This window comes from Strix aluco, chromosome 2, assembly GCF_031877795.1.
Source record: "Strix aluco isolate bStrAlu1 chromosome 2, bStrAlu1.hap1, whole genome shotgun sequence".
Taxonomy (NCBI): domain Eukaryota; kingdom Metazoa; phylum Chordata; class Aves; order Strigiformes; family Strigidae; genus Strix; species Strix aluco.
This window is the reverse complement of record NC_133932.1, coordinates 16585043-16605981: the sequence shown is the minus strand read 5'-3', so window position 1 is coordinate 16605981 and position 20939 is coordinate 16585043. Positions and strand designations below refer to the sequence as shown.

The 20939-nt window shown below is 42.6% G+C and overlaps 2 protein-coding genes across 6 annotated transcripts in view; one reads left to right on the top strand and one right to left on the bottom strand.

Annotated features, from left to right (window-relative positions):
* ARL13B (ARF like GTPase 13B) overlaps positions 1-5278 on the bottom strand; it is a 52764-nt gene extending 47486 nt beyond the window's left edge. For all 5 annotated transcript variants that reach the window (XM_074812257.1, XM_074812301.1, XM_074812275.1 and 2 more), the window contains exon 1: positions 5091-5278. The gene's annotated coding sequence lies outside the window, so the exon portion shown is untranslated. The remainder of the gene's footprint in view (positions 1-5090) is intronic.
* A 342-nt stretch (positions 5279-5620) lies between these two features.
* The window catches only part of PROS1 (protein S), a 34865-nt gene continuing 19546 nt past the window's right edge, over positions 5621-20939 (top strand). Inside the window, exons 1-7 of the mRNA XM_074812245.1 lie at positions 5621-6075; positions 10424-10581; positions 11653-11677; positions 12011-12097; positions 15886-16008; positions 16169-16291; positions 18139-18264. Coding sequence (XP_074668346.1) covers positions 5997-6075; positions 10424-10581; positions 11653-11677; positions 12011-12097; positions 15886-16008; positions 16169-16291; positions 18139-18264 — 721 coding nt within the window. The 5' untranslated portion in view covers positions 5621-5996. The remainder of the gene's footprint in view (positions 6076-10423; positions 10582-11652; positions 11678-12010; positions 12098-15885; positions 16009-16168; positions 16292-18138; positions 18265-20939) is intronic.

Here is a 20939-nt window from a genome sequence, read left to right as displayed (position 1 = left end):
TAATTAAAGATTAAAACAACTTTCCAAAGTTGTCATCTTCCAAATCTAGATCAATAGAAGTGGAACAAAAATTGAGGAACCATCCCTAACAAACATATTTTGTCCTTAACAAACATCTGAGAGCAAAGGCTGCAGCTCCAGCTGGGGGGTCTGCACCATCTCCCCAGCGATGGCCGATGCCTCCCCCCAGACAGAGCTGCTGCAGGGAGAGGCTGCAGCGCAGGGTTCAAGCTGCAGGACATGCCTGGATCTTTCTCCTGAGGCGGGGTCAGGCAGCAGATCTGCCTGCAAAAGGTGTGCCCAGGTGGAGGACCTCCTGTAGCAGGTGCTGAGGTGGTGAGAAGTTAGATAGCTGAGGAGTTAGATAGCTGGTTCCAAGCGCAGCCTGCAGCAGACCCACAGCCCATGGCCAAATAGCCAAAAACTCCCCCACTGGAAGACAGAGAAGGGAGGGGGGACAATAATGCAGAAGAATGGAAGCTGGCAACAGAAAGGATCTGTAGGAGGAAGAAGCTTCCCCGAGGCGTGAGGTGCCCTTGCAGAACAGCTTCATCGCTCCACAGACTAAAAAGGAAAGACCTGTAACATCAGGAAAGATGCTGGAGTTGAGTAAGGCAGCCTGGTCTGCTCCCTGTGTAACAACCAGTGCAACTAAGAGAAGGTGATGGGTGGTAATAGTACGCGACTCTCTTCTGAGAGGTACAGAGGCACCCATATGACAAACTGACACACTCTCTGGAGAGGTGTGCTGCTTACTGGGGGCTCGAATCGAGGGTGTCACTGAGAGACTGCCAAGCCTCACACAGTCCACTGATTATTATCCACTGCTGTTGTTTCATGTGGGCACCGGTAGTACAACCAGGAGCACTCTGAGGAGTATCAAGAAGGATTACAGAGCCCTGAGAGCAGTGGTAAGTGAGTCTGAAGAACAGGTAGCTTTTTCATCAAAGCTCCCAATCAAAGAGAAGGGGTTCGAAAAGGCCAGTGGAATCTGGAAAAAAAAAAATGCTTAAGGGGACTGGTGCCACAGCCAGGAGTTCGGCCTCTTCATAGAATCACACAATGGTTTGGGTTGGAAGGGACCTTAAAGACCATCTAGTTCCAAACCCCCTGCCATGGGCAGGGACACCTTCCACTAGACCAGGTTGCTCAAAGCCCCGTCCAACCTGGCCTTGAACACTGCCAGGGAGGGGGCAGCCACAGCTGCTCTGGGCAACCTGTGCCAGTGTCTCACCACCCTCACAGGAAAGAATTTCTTCCTTACATCTAATCTAAATCTACCTGCTTTCAGTTTAAAACTGTTACCTCTCATTCTATCCCTACACTCCCTGATCAAGAGTCCCTTCCCATCTTTCCTGTAGCCCCCTTTAAGTCCTGGAAGGCCACTATAAGGTCTCCCCAGAGCCTTCTCTTCTCCAGGCTGAACAACCCCAACTCTCTCAGCCTGTCCTCATAGAGCAGGTGTTCCAGCTCCCTGAGCATCTTCGTGGCCTCCTCTGGACCTGCTCGAACAAGTCCATGTCCTGTTTATGCTGGGGCCTCACAGCACTGCAGGTGGGGTCTCCCCAGAGCAGAGAAGAGGGGAAGAATCCCCTCCCTTGACCTGCTGGCCACACTTCTCCTGATACAGCCCAGGATACGGTTGGCTTTCTGGGCTGTGAGCACACATTGCTGGCTCATAGTCACATAACATCCTTGTCTCTAAATTGGAGAGACAGGGGTTTGATGGATGGACCACTCAGTGGCTGAGGACTTGGCTGATGGTCGCACTCAAAGAGTTGTGGTCAACGGCTCGATTTCCAAGTGGAGAGCAGTGACAAGTGGTGTTCCTCAGGGGTCGGTGAAGGGACCGGCGCTGTTTAACATCTTTGTTGACAACATGGACAGTGGGACTGGGTGAACCCTCAGCAAGTTTGCTGACAACACCAAGCTGTGTGGTGCAGTTGATACACTGGAGGGAAGGGATGTCATCCAGAGGGACCTGGACAGGCTGGAGAGGAAGAGCCATGCAAACCTCACGAAGTTCAACAAGGCCAAGTGCAAGGTCCTGCACATGGGTCAAGAAAATCCCATGCACAAATACAGGCCGGGCGATGAGTGGATTGAGAGCAGCCCTGAGGGGAAGGACTTGGGGGTATTGGTGGATGGAAAAGTGACTATGAGCCAGCAATGTGTGCTCACAGCCCAGAAAGCCAACCGTATCCTGGGCTGTATCAGGAGAAGTGTGGCCAGCAGGTCAAGGGAGGGGATTCTTCCCCTCTTCTCTGCTCTGGGGAGACCCCACCTGCAGTGCTGTGAGGCCCCAGCATAAACAGGACATGGACTTGTTCGAGCAGGTCCAGAGGAGGCCACGAAGATGCTCAGGGAGCTGGAACACCTGCTCTATGAGGACAGGCTGAGAGAGTTGGGGTTGTTCAGCCTGGAGAAGAGAAGGCTCTGGGGAGACCTTATAGTGGCCTTCCAGGACTTAAAGGGGGCTACAGGAAAGATGGGAAGGGACTCTTGATCAGGGAGTGTAGGGATAGAATGAGAGGTAACAGTTTTAAACTGAAAGCAGGTAGATTTAGATTAGATGTAAGGAAGAAATTCTTTCCTGTGAGGGTGGTGAGACACTGGCACAGGTTGCCCAGAGCAGCTGTGGCTGCCCCCTCCCTGGCAGTGTCCAAGGCCAGGTTGGACGGGGCTTTGAGCAACCTGGTCTAGTGGAAGGTGTCCCTGCCCATGGCAGGGGGTTTGGAACTAGATGATCTTTAAGGTCCCTTCCAACCCAAACCATTCTGTGATGATGGTTTAGATAATTTATACAGGTAGGAATTGAGAACTCCTTCTGATCTTATGAACCTGCTGTATTCAGGGATGCTTTTGTGTGGATTTGTCATCGTTCAATGTTAGAAAAAGGTCAGATTTCTTCCAGAGCAGAGACAACAGGTATTCTTTAAATATTTATAGTCTGTTAACACAAAGCACCTGAGAATAGCTTCTCCACGGAACGGCTTAGTGTATGAAGAACAGAGAAGTTCCTAAGGGGAGCAAGAGGATTACAACTATTACAAGTATTAAAATCAGGCCCTGAAGAACCCAAAGATCAGAAAAAAAAAAAAAAAGAACCCCACATGCAGTGGAGTATGGTGCCTCAACCTACAAGCAAGTGCCAACAAAGCTAACTTTGAGAACATAGCTACACAAATTTTCAGTTCAATCTGTCAAAAAGCAAACTGTAACAGCTCAGTGAACAAAGCACTGACAAAAACGTAACATTTTCAGTGCCTGAGTATCATCACAGGACAATTTCCATCCCATATTGCACAGACTGTGTAGCTTTGCAAATTGTCACAAAAGTGCTCTAAAGCACAAATATGGCTCATAGCATTCAAATGGGATTCATGAGATGAGGAAAACTTGTTAGAGAGTGAAGAGCAGAGGACAACTATTTCATAACAGAGGAATCTTGTTTAAACAGAAAACCCTAAAGGGGGGTGGGCAGGAGGTGACAAATAAAAAATTTCCAAAACTTGCCACTATAAGAGGAAAGGACATTCAACACTGCTAAGAAAATGATGGTACGGAGGCAAATCACATTGTGTTATGCTATTTTGGAGAGACTTGATCCTTGAAATAGGTACGGAACACACTAACATGTATTTCATATGTTGCAATAACAACATTCAGAATTTGTTCCAGATATTATGTCTGTCGGCTTGAACTCTTTATGCTTTTTGAGGTGAAGCAAAACCAACATGCCCACAAGCTCAGAAATATGTAAAACTGCGTAGTTAAGCCAGTATTCCATTTAGGTAACCGGTCAACACAAGTGTCAAGGACTAAGAATGTCAAAGATCCCATTTTTAGGTAAGAGAACAGAGAAAATGTACTACAGAGACTAAGAAAAACATGAGTGATAACTGCATTAACTCTTAACACTCTAGATTAAGATCCAGAGCTACTTAGCAGCCCATATGTTACATGATCCAAAGTACTGGGTACCAGCAAGCCCAACATCCAAAGTCATCTGATGAACAAGTTTATCCACTTCCATACCAAAGTAGAAAACAAGCATGTTTTAACATTTCACTGTCAGCGTGAACAGAACATTTACATTAAATGTTCTGCCTTTGGTAGAGGCTTTTATGGTGGAGGTTTTTTTCAGTCACATCAAGTTTCCACTTTCTTTAAAACATAATTAAACATACCAGTTAAAGCTGACCCTCCTCTTAAAGTTTCAATATCTAACTTCCTACTGTGATGTTCCTTGCATGACTCGTTTGAATTTTAGCTATAAGAACACAGTATTTTAGTTGTATTGTGCTGTATTTTGAACAGCAAACCAAGTGATTGAGCAGTGAAAAAAGCATAATACAGCAAAAATCTGAACACCATCCTCTCTGCCAAAATTGCAGTATAGCTAACAGGTGCATGAAGTGCAAGCAAGACGTGAAAGGTCTTGAAAGACTGAAGCATACCAGTATTTGTGAGTAGTTCTAGGACCGTCAGTTCTTCTGTAAAGAAAAGTTACTACAAGCGTAGTTCAAGTGACATTTCGGCACTTTGCTCCTCTTTTCCACTGTGGGAGTACTTTTTTTTTTTCTCTATAAAATCTACATTTTAGAGAAAATCAACTCTCTGTTGCTTAAAGCCTTGCACGCAGGCGGCCAAACACACCCATAGCCCGAGGCTGCCGTTGCGGACACACACCGGTACGTTTTACACGGAGAGACTGAAGCGCAGCTGGAACAAACCCGGCCCGAGCTCCGCCGGCCCGAGCCTGGCGGGGCGACCCCTCCCCGCCGGCGACCTCACCCGCCAGCCGGCCCGGGAGCTGCCCCCGCCCCGCCGCAGCAGGCCTGCTCCGGGCCCTCCCCGGAGGCTCAAGCGCCTGAAGACGGCACCCGCCGCACCGCGAGGCACCCAAGCTTCCGCTCCGGCCCCGAGCTCCCCGCCTCGCCGCTCCCCCGCGGCACCGCCGGCACCCGCCGGTTCTGGCGAAAGAGGCCCCCGCGGGGCCAGGGGCGAGCCGCGCCACCAGCCACCTCACGCCCGCCGCCGCCGCCGCCGCCGCCGCCTGGGCGCCCCCCTCCCGCGGCAGCGCTTACCGGTCGCTCAGCGGAGGCGCTGAGGCCGCGCAGCCCGAGCGCTAACGGCTCCGCGCCGCGCGGCCCGTCCCCGCCAGGGTGGCGGGCAGCGGGACTGGGGTCGCCCCACGGCCGAACGCGGCGGGGCGGGAGGAGGAGGCGGCCGCGGCGCTCCGCTCGGCTCCGCCGCGCCGGGCCCGAGGCAGCGGCTCCGGCGTCACGTGCCCGACACCCCGCTCGCGCGCAGCCGCTCATTGGCCGCAGCCGAGATCTCCGAGGCAGTGGGGACGCGTAACCAGGCCGGTAACCCGTGGTTACCGCTAACGGGCGGCGAGAAGGGACAAACTTCCCGGCAGCAGCACAGCGCGAAGGCAGGCAGCGCCCGCGCTCGGGCGGAGGAATGCGAGAGGGCAGGCCCGCGGCTAGCCAATAGGAGCGGGCGGCTTCCCCGGTGCCGCGGCGCATCAGCCAATCAGCTATAAGGGAGCGAGGTCAGAACGCCCACCCCCCCATTCCCCCCCCTCCCCAGCCCCGTCCCCCATCCCGAAAGTAAACAACGGCACGACCCTACAGTAGCGCCCGTCGCCGGGCCGGCTCTGCCCCTCTCCCGCTGGTGCCTGGCCCTCCCCGGTTTGCGCCCTCCCGCTCGCTGTGCGCGGCGCGCCGGGAGCCGCTCCCGCGGAGGATGCTTGCGGACCCCCGCGTGCCCGGCCGCCGCCGCCCCCCCTCCTCTCCGCGGCGCGAACGCTGCCCCCGGCGCCCGGCTGACGCTGCCGCAGGGCAACGCTGCCCGGACGCGGCCCAGCCTCCCCCTCCCGCCCCGCTGCCCCTCCCTCCCGCCCCCAGAGGACCGCCCGGCCCCGCCGCGCAGAGGAGCCGCCGCGCAGTCACGGCGCCGTGCCCGGTTCCGGCCGCCCCCCGGCAGCGATGAGGCCGCGGGGCAGGCGGTGCCTCCCGCTGCTGGCGGGCTTGGCGGTGGCCATCGCCCTCGCCGAGGCCGCGACCTGTGAGTGAGGCAGGGCTGGGGGGGAGGGCGAGTGGGACCGGGGGGCCCCGCGGTAAGATGCCTATCGCGGGGGGGCGGGGGGCGGCGACGCTCCCCGTGGGCGTGAGGACGGGGTGCCCGCCGGCGGCCGCCTCAGCACGGAGGCGAGGGGCGGCCCTCCCCACCGGTCCGGTGCATCGCGGCCTCCCGTCCCGGGTAGGTGCCACCCCGCCGCCGCCTTGGCGGAGCGCCTCGGTCCCGCCGGTGCTGGCGGCTTTCTGGAAGCCAGCGGTTACTGTTGGGGCAGCTGAGCCGTCACCTGGCGCTGGTCGCGGCTCTGAAGCTGTTTGCGGCCGAAGTGCAGCTCTGCCGCTGAGGGGTCGGATAGGGCTTGGATGAGAAGCGCTCGATAGATGGTGGTCTCAGGGGGTGGCGTTATTGTGGAGTCCAGGCAAGCGGCCCTGACTCTCTTGATAAGTTGAGACCTATCAGCCTGGGTAAGAACTACTTGCTTTCACGTAGAGAATTAAAAAAAAAAATAATCAAAGCTTATGACTTTGACACGAAAATATTTGAGCTTAGTAGTAGAAGACAACAATGTGTATCTGGAACAAGCAGAATTGCAGCTCAAAGTAAGCCTGTTTCTGACGTGTTTTACTAATGATTAAACAGGCAGAAGAAAAACCTAATGTTTACTATTCAGACTTTTGTTTGAATGCTAGAGATTGTGACTATGGAGGGAACAGTATGGAAAGATTAAAGTTCATTTTACAGCTTATTTTTGAACAAGTCCTAAAAATAAATCTTCTAAGAAATATTTTGTAATGTTCTTTTCTCCTGTTTTCATCACATTTTCTATTTCATTTATCATCCTCACTGCATACCTTGTCAGTTTTCTCTTTTATGAACAGTGGGAAATTAGAAGTTGTCCCATTCACGCAAAATTTCTGTGGTCCGTGTAATTCTGTTTAGTATCCCTGGCTCTGAACAATGCCAGGGATTATTTCTGGAACGTGGAAAAAAAAAAAAAAAAAGAGAAAACAGAAAGATCTTAATAATGCCGCTTGTACCATTCAGTAATCATAAAGGAGAGTTGCCTCTCTGCTAATCTCAGTGCAGCTGCATTTGGTCCAACATCCAGTGAGGGACACGTTTTGGATAAGCTGTACAAACCAGATAATGCCACTTTCTACAGTGGCATCCCATGTCCTTTTTATTCAGTTTATTGGGTCTTCTGAGTTTCTGGGAGAGAGTACTAGTAGGCTACAACTGCTTTCCACAACTGGGATATTAGGTAAGCAGCTGTAAGCTATGTTTAACAAGCTGCACTACAAAACAGTCGTAATGAACCACTGAATCTCATCTTCTCCCCCCATTTTCTTTTTCTTTTTCAGTAACATTACTTCTAAACAGGTGCCTGATAAGTAACCACGACACAGTGTCTGTATAACACCTATTGAAATAATAGGGCTACTGAATTCTGTAAGGCTTCAGTGCTAACCAAATGAAACACACCGAGTTCATTAAGGGTTAACTATTGGTTTGGCAGGGTCAGAAGTGGGCTGGAGTTTCCTGTAATCAAACTGGCAGCAGCAGCAGTCACCATTTTTTTTTGTTTTTTTTTTTAAATAAAGATCCTACCATAATCTTTATAAGGAAAAAACTAGTTGAATAAATACACTACTAATTCTGTGCATGGAAATTGAAATACTTGCACTAAAAATACAGAATTTGTATTGAGTTACATGTTTCATTTAAACTCAGAAGTCATAGGAAGTTAGTTTAGGAGAAGGCTGAACTATTGTGGTGTAGGGGAAAAGACCTGTATTGAAAACATGAGGTAGACAGTGTTATATCTGGTGTAATGTCCTCACGAAAATTGCACACACTTGGAATTTTCTTGTGCTTATTTACTGAAAAACTTTGTGAAAATGAGAATGATGTAGCTAAAGGTCAAAACAAGATTGTTTCAAGTCAGCTGTAAATGAGGCCTCATCCACACCACAGACTCTCTGCCCCAAAGCTATGTCAGCATGCTTGTGCTGGTAGAAATCTCCAGTGTAAACAAAGTCAGCAGGTGCAATGCACAGTTTTACCATTTTGTTGTCACTCCTTTCCCTCAGAACAGATGGACTTTCTTCATCCTCCCTATTAGGCTGCTTTTATGTAATGACAAATACAGCCATTTACCCAAATTAATTAAAATAGCACTGCTAGCAACAGGTGGTGATAAATAATCAAAATGTTTTTCTGGGTCTGCTTTCCCGTGCGATTAGGGCTCAGAAGAGCTCTCATGAGGTCCTTCTTGTCCTGTCATCTCACCGTGCTTTTTGCCAGTCTGCCAGCAGACAATACGCTAGTGGCAGGCTCGCGGGTTGAGAGAAGACGTCTAGGAGATCCACAGTTGCAGCAGCTGTATGGAGGATACATAACAACCAGAGAATCCAAATCCAGCTCTTGAAATACATTGTTAACAGCCCTTGAGAGGTACTTATGGCGTACCTTAAGGTTTGTGAAAGTGGAAAACAGTAGAAGAGGAAAGCAGGCTTGAATCATTTCTTTTGTGCCAAGAATTCCTGGAAGTGGGACCCAGAAAGTGAGATAAGACTTTTCTTTCTCCGAGGAGTTTCCTTGAGGATCAGTCTTCACCTTACAGAGTTCTTTCCATTCTGCAGTAAGACCACCTTGTAGATCAACACATGTATAAAAAAAAATGAATCCTCAAATACCAGACCGCTACCTGCTCATATACTTATTAGTGGGGAAGGGCACAAGCTGACTTCTCCTTGCATTTCTAAGCAACTTGCTGGTTGCTCTCCGAGATAAAGGTATGCTTCAAAACTTTGGAGGTATGCTGTAGTACGTCCACCTTATGCTCAGGAAGTCTTACCTATTGCCGTAATGGGAAGGTTAGTCTTACCAGAATGAAAGCAAATAGATCAGTTTGGAGTTAAAGCTTATCCCACATCAAATACATTTAGGATGCTGTAACAAATGTTTCTTCAGGTCATTATCCAGTGTTGCAGCACTTCAGAGTGTTTCAGTTGTGTTCCCTGTCACTTGATGGAGACCTTTAAGGAGTGTGCTTAGGATGGTATGGTTTTAATTACGTCTGTCACCTGAAAGCTATTCTCGCTTCGGGTTCTGGGATTCATTAGCTGCTCTTTCTAATAAGCCATCTAAGTTTTTTCTTTCCTGTTAGTGCACAGACACTGGGAGGCTGTTCTCTGACACTTGGCTGCAGGCATGTCTCATAAAGGTGCTCTGGGTTTGAGGTATTACGTGCTCATAAACAGTACTGAGTTGACTATGTCTGCTTGAATTGATCTTCTTTGTAGACTCGTGATGAATATGTATGTACACCGTACCTGGTTTGCACTGCAGGTGTCATACACTCACACGTTGTGTGTCTGAGAGATTAAGTTGTGCCAGGCTGATAGAAGAAGGGCAGGTGTAGAAGTGTGGTGCTCTTTAGTTAACATATGTCAGCCATGCACTTTAACCCTATCAGCTGGACTTTTTCCATTTATGCTCATCCATTTTTCTCTTAATCACAAGGTACGTCCAAAAATTAAACTAACAAGGCAGTCTAATTTAGTTGCTGTTCCTGTAGTGCTGTGTGCTCTACAAAGAACATCAAAGCAAAGACATCTTTCATTTTAAATATAATTTCTCAACTCACTTATTTTTTCACCATTTGTGTAAAAGTCAATAAAATGCCAATAACAGGATACATGAAAATGAAGTAATGACATATAACATGATGGATCTGAAATGTAAAAGTTAGCCAGGATTGTATTTTATCTTGGTAAAATGTGAATGTATTTGTAGGTTGTCTGCCTTGATATTTCTTGGGATATCATACTCACCTTTTTCTTGTTCTTTACAGTCTGAAAAATAAAATAACATATACGTTCATTACATATAACAGGTAGCCTCATTTTATGACACATTTTTGGTCTCACGTAAGTTAAATAGAATCAGAATATTTACTCCTAGATCACTGAAACATGTAATTTAAAAGGCTTCACAGCTTTTTGTTGGTCACATATCTCACTTTGTAATATCCATAGCTAAAAACCAAATCTTGTCCTGAATGTGACATTTAAATTATACTTCAGGCATAGCATTGCACAAACTTTTTTTTTGGTGACTCGGGATTTTTTTGGTCAGAAACAGCTACCCCACATACAGAAAACAGAATCCTAGGATTTCTTGCCCACGTTTTCCAAAATGATAGAAAACAGCAACTCCTGACTAAGCATTCAGTTCAGATTTTTGCGTTAGATTCTCATATTTATTCAGTGCTTACAGTGTTTTTCAGCTGTTAAAAAATAAATAACAACAGAGCTCCTTTGTTTCTACAAAGTTCTATCCCAGCAGTATGCCTCTCAGTTCCTGGTGAGGAAACGTCGAGCAAATTCTTTTATGGAAGAAAGTAAGAAGGGAAATCTAGAAAGAGAGTGCATTGAAGAATTATGCAATAAGGAAGAAGCCAGGGAAATATTTGAAAATAATCCTGAAACTGTAAGTATCTGATGAATATCTATAAGGTAGATAGTAGTTCTTTGCAGAGGGAAAGCTAGAGATTCATAGATTTTGCACTGCAAAGCTAAGAGAACTCCACCATGCAGACCAAGAACTGGTTTGAAATTCTTTTGTGTATAGAATCTGCACAATTAATAATGAAGACTGTATAAGCAAGAGAATAGTTGAGTAGATTTTATTTTAATTTCCAGTATGGATCACCAGTTTTAGACCACAGTTGTCTGCAAGCATTCCATGTGGGGAAACTCTTCTGGCTTCAATTAAAATTTTACACAGAGGATGCTTGGCATGCAGCCCTTTTAATGAAGGGATTGGACATACTACTGTGAGCTTTTCTCCTAGCAGGGAGAACTCTGTTCCTCAGTTCATTCCCACTGCACATTATTTAGTATTAGGTATATTTTATTCAACTTTGTACTATAAAAGGTTTATTACAAAATATATATGGATAAAATGAATTCTTGTTTTGCAAACTATGTCAGTTCCATGTCCTGTCTCTGATAACATTGCATGGATTTGGACATACCAGTTGTTAAGTTTAAATAGTTTCAGTAATCAATAATCAGTTGTTTTTAACAATTTCTGTTTTAATAACACTTTTTGCTTTATTTGGAATGAATTGCATGTGAGATATTCAACCTATTCCAGGGTTTTTTGTTTGTTTTAGGGTGAAAAAGGGAAATAAAGGAGGCTGCTCTGCATCCAATAACAATATCAGGCAAGATCCTGCCATTTAAAGAGACAATTTTCAAAGTCATTTTGACACCCAATTCATTTTCATTGCCTTCACTTTGAAAGTGACCAGTTCAGTGCAGTATCTTAACCTCTCCACTGAGACTTGTGTTTACTAAATAATCTGCTGTTTTAGCCTAAAAGGTAGTGATATAGAAAACTTGGTCTATATTCTATGAGTCAAAGTAAATATTTATTTTTTGCTTCTTTTGTAGTTATAATACCAATATATTTTAGAATGTACTCAGTGATACATTTTGCTGTAATTCTATCTACCTTAAATTTTTCTTACTCTTTATTTTTCTTTTCTTTCTGCAGGAGTATTTTTATCCCAAATATTTAAGTAAGTACAAAAAAAACCTGAACAACTCTAGTATATCATTCACTGGTCATCTTATTTAGATAATACTAGCTTAGTTATTCTGCCCATAGCGCTTCAATGATTTCCATGCTGATTATAATGCATAGTAGCTCCTAGGCAGTTCTGTGTGCTTAGATCCTAGCCGAGGCACTCAGAAGGTTGGTCTGTGATCAGCTGTCCTTAATATGCCCAGACAAGTTTTCTGATTCAAGCTGTGAGAACAGACTCTTTGAAGATGCCATGCATAAGCTGTTGTAATTTCAGTCTAAATGAGTGTTTGTATCATAAGCAGATTGTGTTGGTTTGCATTTGCAGACTGCCTTGCCTCCCATCGAGCAGGGATTTTCAGGGTTACTGCAGTTACTCCAGATTCTCCAGCTGACCTGAGGGTTTGTGTCAGTGGTAAGTGCTGCTGTTAGATACTTTACTTAATGCACTCAAATCTAAGAACATACACATATGTGGCTAGAAAGCAGTTCACGTAGGCAGACAACGAGACAAATCTCCACTTAACTCAGGCAAACTCAATAATCTAAAACAGAAATTGACAAAAACGTATTAGGTGAGACAGACCATTTTCTGAGCAAGCAGTGTAAGTGACTGTTTTTAACTTTATGAAGCATGCTGGAAAACAAACATAATTAACTGCAAAATGGAAGGCAGTATTCTTCCAGAAACATAGAAGTGTCATGCACCAACCTACTGATGTTCCCTAGTATGTCCTCTGTACTCTACCACGTCTTTTAGTAGTTATGACTGACTCTACATCCAGCAAGTCCTGTTCTGTCAGTTAATGGAAGAGACCTTCTGGTTAATTTTCCTACCTACCGCTCTTGGCCCATAGTTACACTTCATGAAGTGGTGACATTATCAGCTGAAAAATCCAAATATTAGCTGGAAGACATAGTCATTGAGTCCACACACAAGAAGGTCACAAAGCATGAAACTTGTGATGATGTTTGAATATTTCATTTTTTATGCCTATACATTCATAAGTCCAGCATGAATTATGTTCGTTCTAGTAAATTTGCAGGAAGCAATCTGTACCATCTTCCCTACTTGTCACAGTTGAAACATCTGTCTAAACCTCTTAAACCTTTACAGCCTGGTTACATCAAAGAAGCTTTTACTTGGTTTGAATAGGGATACTTAACCATCTGACACTGTTTTTGTCATTGAAAGCCATGGAAGGCAAAAAACCCCGTAATAATTACGCTGCACATGGTCATGGATGAACATAATTTCCAGATCATTTGGCCAACGTTACTGCTGTCACAAACTAAAACGTTTCCATTCATATCACTCTTTCTCACTCTTATTAGAGGTCCTGGGAGGAAGGGATTTATCAGAGTTGTGTGAATGTGCAGTGTTTCTGTATTACGCAGTGAAAACAACTAGTTTACTTGACAGTCATTGTATTTCTCCATTTGGGTTTACATTATAAAATCAAATTAAATAAATGGTTACTATTGGTCAATGACCAGGATAAAGGAGAAGTAAAGTGAGTATACATAAAATTTTCAATTGTTTCTGAGGCTTAAATGTTCAATTACATTTATGCACATTTCTGGAAGGGAGCTACTGCTGAGAAACTGGAATTTACAGTTCCCCTTAAAACTATATACCAATTTTTTAAGATGTATTTTCATTGAGACAAAGATTTTGTAATACTGATATAATTTTTTTTAATTTTAAAAGTTTGGTCATTCTGAATTTACCAAACCAAATTGTTTTGATATTGTCAAAATGAAAAATCCAATTTTCCTAATGAGAAATAATTAAATAATTATAAGACTTAGTTTATAATAATACAGTTTGAATCTCAAGCTGAAAAAAAATCAAGGAATAAAAATAACAATGCAAACAGAATTGAAGAATCATTTCATTGTTTTTAGATTCATCCAAATTACTTATTTCAGAACACAAATAATTTTGTAAACAATTGCAAGAGTTCATGAATATATTGACTTTTTAATCCCCACCTAGGAAGGAAAAGGAAAACTTTCACAGGAATAGAAGACCCTTTTTCATACTTTTCTAATCCAAGCAGGTATCTAAGCTGCCTCTTTAAGTCCCTAAACATCTCTATCCCATAAATCTGCATACTTAATTGCTGTGGAAAATAAACACTTAAAAATTTCTGCATTTACATCTATCCAGCTCACCATCACACATGTCATGGATACAAAAGCCTCTGAGCGACAGAGGACATTTCTTGCCACCTACCCTTTCTATTGCAGGCTGAGTATCTCTTCCGACATTTGGTTCTTGCCACAAATGTTTATCAAAAAGCATTGCTGGGAAGTAGGACAGAAGGCACCCTGAACTGGGAAAAGAGGAACACCAAGACTGCTTTTGGAACAAATGGCAGCTACATAACTGTTACTGCAGTGGCATCTTAATCATTCATCTGTGAATGTAACCCCCTTGTCCATCCAGTCCTATCCATCCTGTGTTGTCTTCTTCCTGTAGTGTTTTTCACCAGTTCTCCTTTTCTCATTCATTGGTTTCCTCAATTTTCTTGTCCTTTTTATCCTTAATTCACCTCATTCCATCTACTTATGCTTCACACTGTCAACCCAGTCCATCTTCTCTCAGTTCAGACTCTCACAAGCCATCACTGCCTTTTGTTCAGAAGCATTTAAGTCAAGTTTGTTCCCCAGTTTCATGCTGAGGGTACCTTCCACATCGATCACTTATGAAATACTTTGCTCATGCCAAGCTTAGTTCAAACACTTGTTCATGGACCTACAAAAGCAGTAAATAATCAAAAAAGACAAAAACATAGGGAGTTCTAGAACTTACATTTGAAAATTGCTGTGAAGGATCCTTATATAAATCCCATTCCTTTTATTTCTTCAGCACAATTTCTTCTCTCAGTCTTCATCCACAACTGGAGTCCTTTGGCCTGCACTATGAATTACATGACATGCAGCACCTATTCTAGAGGTGCTCTATAGTTTTAGAGCTTGGCTGGCCTCTGGGATTTTGGATTTACTTGCAGCAGAACTTAATTGGAAGTAGATTTAATTGACAAATATACTAACACAGATTTTATTAAGCTTTCTTAGTCACAGAAATAATTCCATAGGGCTCAGTTCTTTTTTTTTTTTTTTTGAGTGAAGTAAGAAACATTTAAGAAATCTGGTGAGGTCTTATGTGCAGAATTGCAGCAAGTTTTGGTCTTTAGAAACACTGGCCTTTCATCCCACTGTTTTGAATCTGTACATCACTAATTCCTTTCTTCTTTTCATTCTGCTATCTGTTTTTTAGGACACTATTTTTCAAAGCATGCCTCAGAATGACATTCCAAAGCTTTACAAGAACATAACTAAAGTAGAAACAATGTGTTTGTAATGTTTGGAGGCCTGCAGAAAAATAATCCAAAAAGCTACCAGCATATTCAGGAGACACAAATAGAATTATGCCTTATGTAGTGTGCTGATGTAAATTTATGAAAATGGTGGGAAAAGTTAAAAGAACTTTATGTATTTTGGTTAGAGGAAAAAAAGGCAGTGAATTCTGTGTTCTCTGGCCCAATCTATGTATTTTGAGCCTTGCTTTTTCAGATCTTGCTAGCATGTATGAAGTCTTCAATCACTCTTTACAATGCAAATGTGTCATTGACGTTAATGTTTGTAAAAGGTGATGGTATTAGACACTGATGTATCCACAGGACCTGGACAGCCAAGGCAACCTGAGGTGTTAGTTTCTCTGTAAATGTGACCCTTCTTGAACAGAGAAACTGATCACCGTAATCTTGAATTCTTGGTATTCTTGAAACTCTGCTATTTCTAGTGAAATTTGTGGTAATATGATGTGACAGAGCACTGTTCTTTAAAAAGTGAAATACATCATTAAAATGTAATGAAAATAGTGTCAAGTCTGCGTTTGGTCACATTTTACAGGGATTAACAGGGATTAATACGGTTTAGTGAGTCATTTGTTTTCTAGTTGGTTTCTGTCTGACAAAGAGAAAGTACTGGTGGCTTTGTTTTTTCTCAGACACTTGTGAATTCTTACTGACAAAATTAGTAGCAAGATGGTTGTATGGGTACTTGATCTTATGCATCAAGCCCTTTCCTCCTATTTCATTAAAGCTACCTGTGGGAAGAGAATAAGAAAGACTAAACTGATCCTTGAGGAAAAATCACCCCAGATAATTATTTCCAATGTTTTCCATCCCACAGAAATTTCAAACCAGTGTAGCCCTCTGCCATGCCATAAAGATGGATATAAGGAGTGCATAGATGGACAAGCCAAATATACATGTGTCTGTAAACCAGGATGGCAAGGAGAACATTGTGAAGAAGGTATAGTCTCCAATCTCATTATGATGTTAGTTCTCAGGAGCACAATTATAGTTCTACTATTATTGAATGGTATCAGATCTTTAAGTATACCTACCCCCCACACAGTTGGTCAATGAATGCTTTCACCTCAGCAGAGATTTTTATTTTGTTTTCCTTCTAGATATAAATGAATGTGAAGACTTAAATGGAGGTTGTAGCCAACGCTGTTCCAATTTACCTGGAAGCTACCGTTGTTTATGTGAAGATGGCTACTTCATGCATTCAAATAAACGGGATTGCGGAGGTAGGAAGTGAGACTTAAGGAGAATATCATTACATGACATTACATTGCCTGTGGACTAGAGAGGAGAGAATTTATTCCAGTAGTTCCATAAACGCTCCTGCTAAGTCAGCAGGAGCTTGCATTGCCTCTGAAAGATGCAGTCCTGCTTCAACTTGGTTACTCATTCCACCTGCAGCCTTACACCACTACAAGCATTTGGGCAACTGTATTGTGAACCAGATCAAGGAACTGAGCTGGGTTGAAACAATTCAGAGAAAAAAAAAAAAAAAGAATAAGAAAAAAGAGAAAAGCTATAGATTAGATTCTGTTTCATTACTAGAGCTTGTTTTGGTCAGTAACCAGTTTCACATACCCTTTAAGCATGCTGAAACAAGAATCTAGAGGTGTGCAACCAGCTAATATTGTTACCATGGAAATCCTGTCTAGTAAACACCAGTTCAGGATGAATCACTCCTAATTAGTGATGCTGCTTTTTTGAGAGTTTGAAGTTCATTGGAGAAGAAACTATTAATTAATCTGAAAATGCTTTTAATGGAGAGAAAGATTTGTCTTTTATTCACTCAGCGTAATTTTTTTCTGTACATGCTTGTGTCTGTTATTATTTGCCATGTCCTTCATTCCATTCCAGATAAAGACTATGTATTGACATAGTTAGCAATTCTTACTGCATAGTTAGAAGAGAATACAACCTCATTCCATTTTAATGTCATATTTTATTGCCAAACTATGACAACAATTTTGGATAATGTCTTGAGGGCCATCTCCTGCTGTCATTTCCTTTAGTCTATATATTTTTGTGAATGAATAATTTCCAAAGAAATTCCAGAAGAACAGAACAATTCTGTTTTGTCAAAAAACACAAGCAGGTAAGTTGGTTAGAGTCTTTGCAATTCCTGAAAATATACTGGAAAAGTTGGTTAAAAAAATAATCAAAGATAAAAATACAGTAATATACCTTAGTACCTAGAATACTAGTTTGGTCATTTCAACCCGATTTAAGTGTTTCGTTACATCCAACTACAAAATTATACACATAGGAATTTGGAGTACACACAATAACTGTAGAAGAGTAGGCCTAATTCAGGACAGCTTTGACTTAAAAAATGTTTTGGGAGTCCTAGCAAGCCAATGGGCAGGATCTGTTCTCCCTGTGCAGCACTATTTCCACAACTACTACAAAACCACAGAGAAAACTAGAATGATCAATTCCCACTTGTATGTGCAGGGAAGTACTACCAGGGCTGATATTTTTCTGTCTGCAAGACATCTAGTAAGATTGATACTATATGCTGCATCCAGTTGTCACATCTGTGTTTTGAAAATGACATTGAAAAATTGGAAACAACACAGAAGATAGACACTAAAATGGTTTGAGGGATGGAGAGACAGTGAGGGACTTGAACACCTGTCAGCATAGCCAATTAAAAGACAGTTGTGACATGAATTGATTGTAGCATGTAAGAAACTCTGATAGGATTATCTCTTGTCTTTCTGAGTGTCTTTTTCTAAGATAGGATTTTATTATGCAGTCTGGTTTAGTTTATCTCTCTGCCTTTCTGGACATGCATCCCTTTTCCTGTTATCCATATAACACATGAGAGAATGAGAAAGGCAGGCAGGCAGAGAATTTGTTTTTCACTCAGGGCATGTGGAAGTGCCTTTTAGAGACCTCTGGAAATCTTTACAGCTATAGCTGTATGCTGTGTTCATCTGCTATGAAAGCATGGTAGACCTAGCAAGAAAGAGCCAGTTTGCCAGCCTTACTCGCTTTGTAGTTTTGGATAGGGTTAGGAAAAAATGGTATGAAAGAGAGTGACTTGTTTTTAATAACTTGTTTGTATTTCTAGATATAAATGAATGTGTGTTACATCCAAACATCTGTGGGACAGCCATCTGTAAAAACACCCTGGGGAAATATGAATGTGAATGTGCAGAAGGCTATACATATAATTCAACTTCCAAGAACTGTGAAGGTAGGCCTTCCCCCCCACCCCCACCTTTTTTTTTTTAAAATCCACTGCTATACCAAACTCCAGCATCTCATCTTCTGGTGTACTTATTAACCTTCATACTGTTTATTACAATATGAATCAATTGTTTGTTCTTTCAGAGGTTCAGGCAGGCTATATTATAACTGTATACACTACACGTAATGACTTACTCCCAGACGTTGGAGGGGTTTACGGTATACTCCCATGTCCTGCTGTATACTAGATAGCTTTCTCAGTTCATGGAAGCTCTTCTGTCCCCCTGTAGAGAGGACTTTCTGTCCAGGCTCTCAAACCAGCTAGCATGTTTCTTTCAGATAACTTGGAGCAATGTGTTGAAGATCTGGATGTTACTACAGTGTCTTGTACCTCGTTTTTAAGCATCATTACAGTTATAAGGATGGAATAAGGCTATATATTAAACTGATTGATATCAAATAACTCAAGACAAGCTATAGCAAAAGCAGTTAAAAGTACTTATTTGGCAGTTCCAAACTAGGCAAGACAGTTAGGAAGATTTATAGAGAGATAATTGCCAGAAATGAAAACCATGCTTAATGAAGTTATCTTAAAAACCTAAAAAGCTTGTCTATCCATCTGATAGGCTGTTTAGGTGCTTATTTAGCCCTTATGGCCAGGGGCTCAGTCTCTGTCCTTTATATGTCCTTAGATCTCAGATACTGGAAAGAGCTTTTCACTGGGGTCATTGAATTTCATTTAAAATACCATTCATCTAATCCTTCCTCAGGGTATCTAGTTATGCTAGAAAATAACAGCGTTAGTGTGACCTGATCTCCATTCTAGGCTGGAAATGACAGCAAGGTGGCTGTATAAAAGATTTTTTTATAAAGACCCCACATTTAAAATAAAAAAGTTCTTAAATATCCAGAAAAGGAGCTATGAAAAAAGGAGCTGCACCAAAGGAGTCTTTCCTCAAGAGTATTCCTTTCTGAAATGAAAATCTGTAAAGAAGAATTTCAGAACAAAAGTTCTGTAACAATTATAACAAAAGTTGAAAAGTACTGATAGCTAGCAGTAAAGCAGCAAGAAGCCATTCATACACAGACCGTCAGAAAACATTGAAAGTATTGCAAGTATTTGCATAATTGTCCTAGAACATATTTTCTGTCTGTCTACTTGTCAAAACTTCTGTTTTGTACACACATCAGAAATTAAATTTCATTTGTAGAAGAGATATATAAGCTCTTAGAGTTTTACTATGAAGAGGAATTTTCTACATTGCCAGTTTAAGAAAAATATATCAGTGACTGATTTTTTATTTTAAATGCTGCCATAATGTTATTGCTCACAAGGACACAAAAGTAGCTTCTTGCTGGCTATGAATCTTTTGCTGCATGGCTTTTCCTGCAGCTTGCTTGTGACAAAGCTTTGCTCAGTGGTAATGATTACATATTCAGAAGTCTGCTCTTTGTCCAGTTACTATGGGATTAAAACATTACTGACAATTTTGTGTCTCTGCATGCACTGTAATGAGTAAAACTTCACAATAACTAATTTCATTCTCACTCCTCATAGTACTTTCTGCAGATACATGGGTTGCATCAAATTGAATTTAAGTATTTTTTTTTCTTCTGAAACATGGATTCCAGAAGATTGCAAGATGAGGATGTTGTTGAGCAAAGTCTTACCTCCTAGGAGGAGGATTATGTTACTAAGCTTTCAGACCTTGTTGTAACCACATTAAATGAGTCACCAAATCCTGTCTAAGGACAGGATTGTGCAGACTGACAGGAACATAGCCTTACAGAAATACTAAATGACATTAGTTTTTCATTGTCATATTGCATGTAGGTGGCCAAATTCAGTTATGCTTATTATAAAAGTCAAATTTACATACATTAATGCATAACTATCTCTGTGATGACAGACACAAATGGAGTCGAATAGAAGACTGTTTGGGTTTTTTTGCTACAGTTCTTCACGCCCACATTCTGGGAGACACAATCAGTGGAAGATATCTGTACAGCCTGGTCTTTGTTTCATAGAAGCCATACAATTTTAGATACAGAATTCGATTATCATCTTCTCACCACCTTGGCAATTTCAAACACCTTGCCAAAAAAGGGGGTGGTGGGAATGAGTAAGTATGCTTATCATGCTAAAGGGGTCTGTCTTGACGTCAGTATCAAGGAGGCAAACGAAGCTGAACCCATATTTTAAAGAATGACCTAAGTTTTGGCATGTCTTTCTCCATATTCTTCTTCCTTCTCTGAAGGAGGAACTTCCCTTAAGGAAGTGACTGAACGAGTTAATCAAACAGTACAAAGTATGTCTGTATTCTAATATTCAGGTATTAGTCCTTCCCTAGCACATCATCTGAAAATTTGAGACATGAATTTCCACATGAATTGTTTAACACACATAAAACCCTGCCTACCCACATCCACGATCTGGGGCAATCACCATATTGCCCTAGCATTATATAGAGTAGCTCCCTTCCAGGAAATGGTATGCAGTTCCTTTGTGACTGATTTTATCATAATTTAGCAACTTATCTGAAGGAAGCTATTTAACCTTCCACTGAAAGCAGCTGTATAAACCCAGGATGCTGCTCAGATTCATGGGTTTGTGTGAATAGCTTCTGCTGACTGTTTTATGATGCGGGACTGACATTTGGACAGCCTTTGAAATAGCTCAAA